The 11,952-nt window shown below is 34.1% G+C and overlaps 1 protein-coding gene across 2 annotated transcripts in view; it reads left to right on the forward strand.

Annotated features, from left to right (window-relative positions):
* LOC106471868 (prolyl 3-hydroxylase OGFOD1-like) overlaps positions 1-11,952 on the forward strand; it is a 72,073-nt gene that overhangs the window by 29,683 nt on the left and 30,438 nt on the right. For both annotated transcript variants that reach the window (XM_013932492.2, XM_013932493.2), the window contains exon 4: positions 1,526-1,572. In XM_013932492.2, the coding sequence (XP_013787946.1) occupies positions 1,526-1,572 (47 nt within the window). The remainder of the gene's footprint in view (positions 1-1,525; positions 1,573-11,952) is intronic.

Raw genomic sequence — 11,952 nt, forward strand, 5'->3', positions numbered from 1 at the left:
ATTTTGCATATGAAAGCATTGTAATGTTTACTGATAATCTGCCAAATTTCGTTAGCAATCACTTACTAATTAAAAAGTTATTGCATGAAAACCATAACAAGCACAAAATGGTTATGAGGTTGATCCCAGGGGCTGAGCCCGTGCTGAAAGAATTGAATAAAACCTGAGATAGTCATTACAATATAATACATCCAGACTACCAGGTTTAACTAATAGTGCATCATGGTTAAATTTCAGGGCATTTTGGATATTATCATTTTATGAGAAATTTCTCACATTTGAGAACTGTTTTAGTTTTTCATAAATTAATTAACATAGTTTCATGCATTGAACTTGCATATTAATAATTGGGAAATTAACTTAAAACTTGACCACATCATTTTTGTTTTTATTCTAATTCAATAATCCTCTCTATTTGTTACAATGTATGAAATTTAAAGTCCTTTGTAATGAATACTTGATGATAATCCCTGTTCTGTAACATCACTAAGCATGGTAATGCTTAGTATGTAGGGATGGGCTACGAAAAAAATGGCCACCACATATAATTTATTACTCATTATAACCTCAAATCTCTCTTATAACAATATAAGAGATTTTTTATAAACACCTAACTTAGGTTTTCAGTTTAACCATAAACATCACTTAGGTAAAGAACTGGCAAGCAGCATAACAGCCAAATGTTCTGCTGATTATTCTGATTTTGGCATCAGAAGTGCTAGCTCACCAATGCTTGAAGTTGCTGTGATGATTTATACCTCAAAATGTTGCATTTATCTTAGGTAGTGCAGAAGCAGTATAATATTTCACTAACTTCAACACACGATGTCCATCAGGCTAAAACTGCTGCCTTCATAGTGACTGCCATTCATTAATATTTAATGATATTGTTTAAAAAAAAAGAGGGGAATTAATTAATACAAAAAAAATAAGGATGATATAGGGATGGAAATGCCAAAAAGTAGAGAAACAAAGTAGGGATGAATACAGAAAAAACGTACAAAAATCTCAACATAAGTAGCCACTGAGTTAATGTTACAAACTTATGGGAATTAGCCATTGTAAGACTTTATAACATTATTCTGTTTAAATGCTTTTATTCCAACATGAAATCATGCAAATAAAGAGAATTTATCATTCAGTTGTATGTAAAAATTTTCTTGAAAAGATCTGGCTACTTATGTAGGGATTTTTGTATGGTTTTGTGTATTCAGCCCTACCTTGCTTCTATATTTTTTGGCATTGCCATCCCTACATCATCCTTATTTTTTCAAACTTTTTCTTATTACTTGTAGATATATAATAATACAGCTTTGTATAATCAGCTTTTTTTTTTATTTGGAATTCTTCTTAAAGAGTTTATAAGCTCAGATATACAATAATCCTTATTGTTTACAATCAGCATAGTTATAACTTCAAAAAAAAAATGAATGACTTGGCTTGTAGAGAAGTATAATTTTAGCTGGTTTGAAAATCTAGTGTGAAACATATTTGCATTGGTATGTTTTTTTTTCAATTTTTTTAGTCGGGTGACCTGAAAGAAATAGAAACACCATGTATTATGGTACTGAAGTAAGTAAGTGCTTTTTGTTACTTTTTCTTATATTATAAACATATGGCTTACATGAAGTGGTTAGAAAGTCTTGTCATGAATTATATAACATTTGTATTAAACATTTCCTTTGGATTTCAAACGTTTGTTGACTATCAAAAATAATTAAATAAGTAATCCCAAAATCCATTAATATGCATAATTTCTTTATTCTAATAAAAGGCTACAGCTTTGTATATAGTAGTCTCTTCTTTATCAAAAAAAGGAATTTAGGTTGTCTTTTTAATTAGTAAAACTATATATGTAGTGCAACAGATCTCAAAAGGCAATCTAATAAACTCTATAATAATTTTATAATTTTGATATCTTAACCCCCATTGCATAAGTTGATGGAGCACCAGAAAAATTATCTGCACCCAAACTGGAAGGTTTTATAGGTGATATAAAATGAAATCTGAGGCTTTCCTTGACTTAAAATATGTTGAAATGAAAGTAATATTTTTATTCATTGTGCTTCCAAGTTGTTCAAGAAAATACATATTAAATGCCAAAACAGAAGAGAGCAAACCTTCTGTAAGTCTTACAAAAATAGAAAAAATTGTGCTTTTTTCAGTTCTATACATTGTAAATATGAAGTACTGATTAATAAGCTGCAGATGTCCTGAAATTCATATGTATTGTCATGAAAGTAAAATTTTTAAAAAGTCTTGCATAATAAAAGCTTTACTATTTTGACAACAGATTAAATGAAGTGTAAGAACTGAATTTTTCCCTAGCTTGTAGACTGGCTATTTACTGAGTCACTGCCTTAGGAAGAAAATGTTTAGGAGTGATAAGAAGCTTCTACATTGGCCAAAATTGTAGACAGACTATTATCTCAGCTAATAAACACACAAATAACTAGTGGTAATGTAAAATAATTTTCATAATTGCAATGAGTTTACTGGTAGAATGAAAATATGCTAATGCAGCATTTTAATGATTTGAGAACAATATTAGTAGTGCATAGCAAAAATTATGATTAGTTAAACCAAGACATCAGATGAAAAGCCCAACAGTTGTCAAACACTAAGGGATAAACTTATGCTTCATTCATAATATGTATAAAAATTACTTGGCTACTGAAACAGTGTTTAGGGGAAAAAAAATTAAAATTAAATGGATATAGTCGGGATTGAATTCTTAACCTCCAACGTACAATATCAGCCAAAGATTTTTTCACATATGCAGCATTATTAAGTGGAATGCTATACATATGAGAAGAGTATATGTTTTAAATAATGCTGTTGTTGTATTATGTGAATAAAGCAAAAACCTACTAAGCAGAATATGGAGTTGTATTTAGGTTTAAAATAAAAAAGTGTAAAAACATGGAATGACTATAAATGAAATATATATCTGTACCCTACATTTTTGTATAAACACATTGTCTTTGTGGATAATTGCCATCTTTGATTAAGAACTTGAGATTTTTTTCTGGATCAAACTCTTGATAAAGAGATGTTATAAAATAGTGAATTTTTTAAATTATGGTGTCAAGAAGTATAAAAATTAACTGCCTTTTTTGTTGCTATTTCACTTTTTTTGTCTTGTCTTTTTCCTTCCATAATCGTATCAACTCTTTTTTTTTTTTATACCCTGACCTAAAGTATCAGCAAAGCATCAGGTCAACTACCATCAATAACTTTAGGCATAATTGTCAATTTTTAGATGCTTGTATTGAGATAAATAAAAATGTATAATAGATATAATTAATTAATTTCACTGTTTCACTTTTTTTTCATTGTATAATAATATCAATTTTTTTTTTTATTACTGTCCACTAAAATATTAGTATTGGGTTTATTACCACCAATAATGGAAATGGTGTAATATTCTCAGTGTATGAAATGTATTTATACTATAAGCTAATTGTCAATTTTAAGGCACCTGTATTGAGATAGTTGGAAACATATAATAGTTATAAAATAATTAATTTTTTAAAATTACAAGTTTCCAGAAATGTAAAAATCAGTTGTTATGTGTCTTTTTGTAAATTTCTTGTGTGTATATGTGTATGAATCACATTTGTGTATCATCAGAAAAACCTGTATTTATTTTCTTTTGTGCAGTTTGTTAGCTGTATAGCATCAAAAGTGAATGAAATTGTGGCAGGGACTATTAAGGGTAACTGCTCCAGATTATGTAGTGGGTAAACTCATGCTTTGTGTATGAGGTATACTTAAACTTTAAACTTTGTTGTTGAGTTTTAGGCACCTGTTGGAATTTATGTTGAGATGTAATGGTATTCCATTACTTATAAACCATGGAAAGGTAAAGAATTAGTGTATCCTTATGTGTTTGTTTATGTTACTGAAATGTTATAGTTTTGCACACACATAGAACAATGCACATTAAACATTGTTCACTTTTGCACTTATATAAATGGAAAAGTACCTCTGTATAGTTAGCCAAGAGATATATTGGATTTTCATGTGAGCTAGCACGCATGCACATGCAGACTGACTGACAGACATTGTTCTGTTAGTTACATAGATTGTATAATTTACCTGTTGTAACTATAATATGCAGAAGATGTACACACTTGAAGATTTACAATACGAAGACTGCTGAAATAAGACATTTTATATAAACAATGAGTTTTCTTAGGAATTGAGATAACATCCTTTTATGTACAGTGATATTATGTATCTTTCTTTAATTTTTTTCTTGTAAGCTGTTGTATATATTATTTTTCATATATCTGTCGTGTATACTATTTCAAACCCATAACACTAGTATACAGAAATTCCAAATGGATCATTGTAGAAGTGTGTTTTCATTGTCAGTTGTGGCATACAGATTTGGGTTACAGTATTTTTGTAATTCTTGTCATACCCTATCCCTTCTTAAAGTCTTTTTTTTTCCCCCTTACTAGAAACCTAATGAAGGGCTGTTGCTCAAAATATTGTTTTCATATGCATGAATAAAGTTTTTATTCAAAATGTTATTATATATTTTAAAAATACCTTTTTCTTTAATAACTTTATTTATTCATTGAAAATTGCATTTAAGAATGTATAATCTTCATGCTTTGATAAGTTTCATATTAACAGCAAGAGCAATAGAAATTGATGGCTTAATGTTCTCATTGCGCAAAAGTACAGCTTTCAGACTAAGTTTAGATGAGTCAATAAAAAGTCTGTTCTCGAGAATGATGTTCAGTACCTATTTCTTCCGTTAGTGCATCAACATTTTTACAGAAACACAAAGTATTTTGCATGCTGTAGTGAGAATCAAAACTTTGTTGGCAACTTCAGTAAATTGAAACTTTTGTTCCTGGAGCAAATAAATTCTATTATTTTAAACGAGAGCCAAGAATTTCTCTATGTTGCTTTGATAGAGACAAGTCACGAATCAGATCATTTAGCTCTTCTTGTGTGATCAGATGAGGCAGTTTATATTGAGGTTCCACAGGAATAGAATTACTAGATGAAGAGGATAATGATGATTCATAGTTTTTTTTGCAGGATAACTCTCCTGTTGTCGAAATCGCTGGTGGATGTGGCACTGGAAGACCATCCCCATGATGTCTGGGTTTTGTTGCAGATGCAATAGCTGGATACTTAATGTATTGTTTACTTTTGCCTGAATATCCAGAAACATTAGTCATGCAAAAATAACAGTCAATTAGATGATCTTTAGGCTCACATGATATAATGGGATCTGCAAATAGCATAATTACTCTCTTTTTATATAGCCACTGTGTCAAGCCAGATGTGCAAACTGTACAACACACATGTGGAAGCCCAATATTTTTCTTGGTCACCAATTTTACACCTAAAATAGTAGTAGTAGTATGCTATCTTTACCTTGTGTGTGATGCTTTTAATTCATGAGACTGTAATATATTTTCCTCAAATGTAGCAGAAACTGTTTGGATAATTTTTGCACTTTTGTATTTTACTTGAACTGGAGGCAGCAAGAATTTCAAATGATTTTCTGAAAGATATACAATAAAATTTATGTTTACAGAACAATAATTTAAAAGATCTTAAAAAACAAAGTTTAGCAGAATTTGATTATTTTGCGAGTATGATGTGAGAAAGAAGCTCGGACTTTGTTTTGTAGAGCAATGTGAAATGACCAACTGAGAAAGAAGCGTTGGACTCTTTCCCCCTTTTATGCTCAGTTGAGGGGCTTCTTGAATGTTCTAGCAAACTGAGCATGTGAGGGTTTCATTATTCCTGGGCAGAGCAGGTGAGCGTGAAAATGAAGCAAAAGTGGTGCAATTTGCTACAATTATATCAAGAACAAACAGCATATTGAACAATATATTTGGAATTTTGCACCAATATAATACAGTCAATGTTTGAACTTATCAAAAATGTATGCCTTTTACTCATTAAACTGTCCAAGTAAATGTAATTTCACAGCATAAATCTATTGTACTGAGTTAACTGCATGGTATTTCACATAGTGCTGATAAAATATTGAGATATTACAATAACTCAAAATCTATAGGTGATGGACAAATTCTGACTACCATGTTTGAAATCAGCACCATCAAATTAACCTAAATCACTTGAGTTTTCTCCAGTAGCAAATTTTTTGTTGTACAGTGTCATCAACACATGATACATTACCAGTTGAAAGTTCATATTTAATAATGCATTTAAGATTATCAAATGTTACTTTGCTAGACTTATAAAATAATATCTCCTCATAAGAATATTTTAAGAACAACAACGGACATGTTGGTCAATTTGAGCCATCCTATCTGCTGTACTAAACTGTAAAATAAAATAAGACACTCAAAATCAGCCCTTATCATTTAAACGTTTATTAATTGTTTCTTAAACTCCTTTAAAGTAACTACATCTACCACATCTGAAAGAAACCCATTCCAAAGGCCAACCACCCTATTAGAGAAATAAAGCTGTTTTAGCTGAAGGTGACTCCTCCATTGCCAAAATTTATATTTGTATCCCCTCAGTCTTACCATTCTCACTGTTAAATATGAAAAAAGATGATGCATGAACACTTAACAATTCCCTTAATCTTAAATACCTCAATCAGATCCCCTCTAACTCCTTTTTTCAAGAGAAAACAATTTCAAAGATCTTAACTTATGGATACTAAGGTAGCAATGAGACTGAGAATGCTATAACAGGATCTTTATTCTTTCAATGCTTTGACTACATGTCTTCTTGAGGAGAGTGTGACACCATAGTGCCTTGCAAGGTTCCTGGTCACTGTGCTGTGCTGCTCCCTGATTGGTTCATTATCATTGTCTGTCGATCATCACCTGACCAATCAACATCTTGCTCTTGTCTCACTAGGCTCGATGCTGATTCTTCCCACTTGTAGTCTCCCACTGTGGTGTTTATGTAAGCAGCTTCTATAGCTTTCCTTTGTTGCTTTTCTATCTCTTTGCTGGTAAATTTATTCTCCTTCCATGTTGGTACGTGTCATGCTTCCTCTTCATGTGTTACTATTGCATAGGTTGTATTGTGTTTTTGGATGTCTGCTTTATGCTTATTTACTGTATATAAATTTTACTGCATCTACCACATGAAATGCAGTATACTATCCTGCTGTCTCCTGTCCTTTACCATCTCTCCTATTCTTATTCCTGTTTCCATTACTACCTCTATGGTTGTGTTTCTCTTTATGAGACTTGCATCCTGGGCATTGGGGACCACTATGTTGTTTCTCTCATACCATCATTTCTTCTTTTCATGATGTTCCTCACCATCTCCTTTAGCTTTATAAGCATGCCTGTAGGTATTACAACTTCCTGAAAGCTTCCATCATGCCTTTGTTTTCTTGATCTAAGAATTCTGGGCTGGATATCTGTAATGCCCCCAGGGTGAAACCTGACGCCAGACCCTGTATTCACTTTGTCGTTATGTGCTGAGAAGAAGTGTATGAAATCATCTCTGTTGGTTTGTTTTCTATACATGGAGAACCTTATTCCCTTGTCTCTTCTTGTCAAGGAATGGTGTCTTTCCCTCTTGCCCTTCTACTATCGTGAACTATATGTCTTCTAGTATCCTATTCAGTCTTGCTTGTAAGGTGCTACGGTGTCACACTCTCCTGAAGAAGACTTGTAGTCAAAATGTTGAGAAAATAAAGATCCTGTTATAGCATTCTTAATCTCACTGCTACTTTAGTATCCATTTGTCAATATGAATACTACTCATCTTAACCTATCCTCGCATAACAACCTTTTCATCCCAGTTATCATCTCAGTAGCCCTCCCCTGAATCCTTTCTAAAAGTTCAGTATCATTTTCAATCCAAGGAGTCCAAGACTGAACACACTACTCCAAATGTGGCATGACCAATAATGTATACAATGACATTATAAAATCTTTAGAGTTGTATTCAATATTTCTGTAGATACAAACTGAAAATTCTGTTTGCAGTACCACTAATGACAGCAAATTGCTTAGATTGACTTAAGAGACTGATCAACCAGAACACCATGATATTTTTCCTTTATAACACTTTTAAGGTAATTTCCATCAAAATTATAATCATAACTTAAATTGTGGTATTCCACATGTATTACCTTGTATTTCCAAGGTTGTCATCGCCGGGAGTGGTAGTGGGGATAAGCTCCTACTATCTGTAAAATGCTCCCAAAAGGCGTGCGTCTCAAATAGCCTCTGACAACTAAGTCCAACTCCTGGCCTGCACGTGTGGCATCACTGTGCCCGGCGGAACTGCTTCTACTGACAGGAGAAGGGGCGAAGGCGGATATCTGGCGCCTTAAAACCAGTTTGCTTCGGGCAGATGGAGCTCGTCAGCCTGGGAGAGCAGTCCATCTAGGGGAAGGAAAACCCTGATTCTAAACCTCCGGCTGCCTTGCAGGATACCCAGTTGTGGGGAAGGCTTCGGGAGTTAACTCTGAGGAAAAATCCGGAGTGGAGCCCCGTAGTCGGTCAGGCGGCGTGCGACGTCACTTTACGTCAATTTCAATAGCTGTGGCATGTGCAGCTACTACTTCCTGGTCCCCTGGATCTCGTTGTGGAGGGTATTGCCTGCCCAAGCATGTGAAGTCTGGTTACACTTAATTGCGCGGAAGAAATCTGTAATGGTTCAACGGGCAAATGAGCAATGACCAGCACCGCATTGTGGAGTGCGAAGAGCGTGGCGAGGCAGATAGGAAGTCGCGGCCATCCACTGCATCCTGATCTATCCCCAGTCGTCTTGACTTTCTTGCCACTGGATCCGGATGGGAAGGGACGAGAGAGTGAGGTCGACGACTCGCGCAACTCTTCCTCACTATAATCCAAGTCCAGCACAAGTCACGACATCAACCAAAGTCCTGCGGCGATAGGCCGATGGCAGTGCAGTATGTGTGGACATCACTGGAAGCTGTAGTCAAAAGCCGGCACATAGGCGGTCCAGGACACAGGGTCGTTTTTCAACTGATGAGGCAGCAGGGGAGTCCGGCAGCATCCTGGATGACTGAGCAGACTCTTGAGCCATCTCCGTATCCACAGATAGACCAAATGATGTCGTGGTCTTCTTCGAACTTCGAAGGACGAACAACAAATACAAAATCCAACCTCTGGACACTGACACCCAAGCAGGGTTAGGATGAGGGATCCCAATCAAAGGGTTTAACTGCCTTGATGGTGGCACACTACATGTGTGAGTACATCATGTCAATTGGTTCAGCTCTAAATACAAAATCCAACCTCTGGACACTGACACCCAAGCAGGGTTAGGATGAGGGATCCCAATCATGTCTACACCAGCAGAACATCACCAACCTACTCTCAACTGAATGGATGCCTTATTTTTATATTGTATTAGGTCGTCAAGAAATTAATGTTGTTTTTTCTAGGTAAAAAACCTGAACCTTGTTGGAAATGTAGATATGTTGGAAGTGATGAAGTAAAAACAAAATCATTACACACATTCATAGAATAATTACTTTAGCCCTACTGACACAGGTCTTCCTATGGTCATGGGTCAAAGACCATCTCTTCACATTTGTTGACTCACATTCAAAATTATATTGTACTACGATTTTATGAATGTATGTCAATAAGTTTGGTATCAAATTGTAGATTATAATTCAAGTTTTAGTATTATACATTAGTTAATTTTTTAATATAAAAGAAAATATTAAAAATATCAATTACTATGTGTGTCACGTGGTATGTTGAATGCAGCATTGGTTCAAATTATTAACATTGACAATCTAGAATACAAGATACAAACCTCCTATCTTTTCTGTTTTTTGAGATATTAATATATTTATTGAATCAACCAAGGTGGCCCCTTCCACCTCTTACATTTTTGAAAATACTTGCTTATGTACACCTACTTCGCCCAATGACGTGTATAAAATTGAAAGCTCAGAATGTTCCCCTAGTGGTTTTCTCAGCCTCTATGAAGTATTTGCATGGGAAACTCTTCCTTTTTATGCTAGATTCCAGGAGGTAAGACATCAGTGAGCTCGAAAAATCATATTTCTTAGACCCAAATATAGTGTTACGACAGCGGAAGTCACGTGACGCTTGTAACACGTCATGAGTTTCTAGAAGGATCATGTCTCTTACTGGCAACTCTAGTCTTTTCTACGCGCCCTCTATTTCAGTATATGAGCCGACAAGTAAAGTGGAGGAACAATTGCCGATAGGGAGATATAGAGACGGATAATCGAGTCAAGCCATAAGTAAAGGGTGTAAATCATTGTGAATTATAGCATGTGTTTAAGTTAAAGTGACTATGGAAATTCTGTGTATTATAAAGTTGCATCGAGAAATAATAAACTAGTTTTAATTAAGAAAGGACTTATATCGCTAAAGCTCATCGGAAAAGAAATTATACAGGAAATTAACAAATGAACAGAGACGTAACAATAGCATAGTTACTAAGCTTGATAAATTATAGTGGAAATTCTGTGATATTGATATTGTAATTATCATTTCTTTGTTATTTCAAAATGGATATATAAAACCTATGTATAAAAATTATTTTGTTTCACATCCTCCACGTGCAAAACTTGATAAGGCTTAGCAACTTTCGGTGAGCAAGCAGCAACTGAGTATAAAGTATGTAACAAGAAGAGATAATTGTTTGCTATACTTCTTTATTTACAGTTCTATGTTTTAAAAAAATAACTGAAATTTAAGATCTTGTTTGTAAATAGTAATAATGTATATACATATATAGTGTATTATAACTTAAATGTGACTGTATTTTACAAAATACTGGTCCACTAAAACACAGCCAAGACAGGTCACTTTGTAAAGCTCAGTTTTATATTATTGGATACAGTAACGTAAGTGCATGTGTGCCACATCAACGCAACTTGTGTAATGTTCACCAGGCATGACTGGAAGGTCAATATCATAAAAGTAATAAATATATATAAATGTTTAATGTTATGAGATTTAAGCTACTTAGAATAAACATTTGTTTTTGTGTTATAATTTGTCATCATTCTAGAATGAAGAAAGCATAATTTATATCTATTTCCTAATTTTTTATGGTTGTAACGATGTCGGTCAAATTGACCAAACCTGTAGAGAGATATAATAGTGAAAATAGTGGAGGTAAGTACCTATTGGAAATACATTTTCAGTATAAGAAAAGGATAACTTTACTCTGTTACGTATCTGCTCGTTTGTTCATTTCCAGTATAAATAAGTCCTTTCTTAATTAAAACTAGTTTATTCTTTCTCAATACAACTTTGTAATATAAAGAATTTCCACAGTCACTTTAAACTTAACAACCTTTATAACACACGCTATAAATCACACACTATAATTCACACACTTTACTCAAGGTACCTGCTGTTCGCTTGACTCAGTTTTCTATCTCTTCGATCTATCTGCATATGTCTTCAATCGCACTGGTTTTCCTCGCCAGGCTTATATACTAAAAAAGAGGGTGCCTTGAAAAAACTTGGGCCTCCCCAATCCTTACAGAAACTCCAGCACGCATGCTCCCAGCATCACGTGACTTCCACTGTCGTAACAACTCAAACTACAAATCCCTATTTTGAGTCCACCAAATGTAATACTAGGTAGCAGCATGGAGCCGAAATAGGGGTTTGTAATTTGAGTAAATAATGTCTACACCATTTCCAGCATTGTTTGCTTACTTTTTCATGATTCCTATTTACAGTTTTTAAATTCTCAATTCTTCTTTTATTATTTATCTTGTTAACAATTATCTACACACCGATTTCTCACGTCTCTCTGGCAGTAATTATCTACACACCGATTTCTCACGTCTCTCTGGCAGTAATTATCTGCACACCGATTTCTCACGTCTCTCTGGCAGTAATTATCTGCACACCGATTTCTCACGTCTCTCTGGCAGTAATTATCTGCACACCGATTTCTCACGTCTCTCTGGCAGTAATTATCTGCACACCGATTTCTCACGTC

This window comes from Limulus polyphemus, unplaced genomic scaffold (assembly GCF_000517525.1).
Source record: "Limulus polyphemus unplaced genomic scaffold, Limulus_polyphemus-2.1.2 Scaffold4924, whole genome shotgun sequence".
NCBI classification, from domain to species: Eukaryota; Metazoa; Arthropoda; class Merostomata; order Xiphosura; family Limulidae; genus Limulus; species Limulus polyphemus.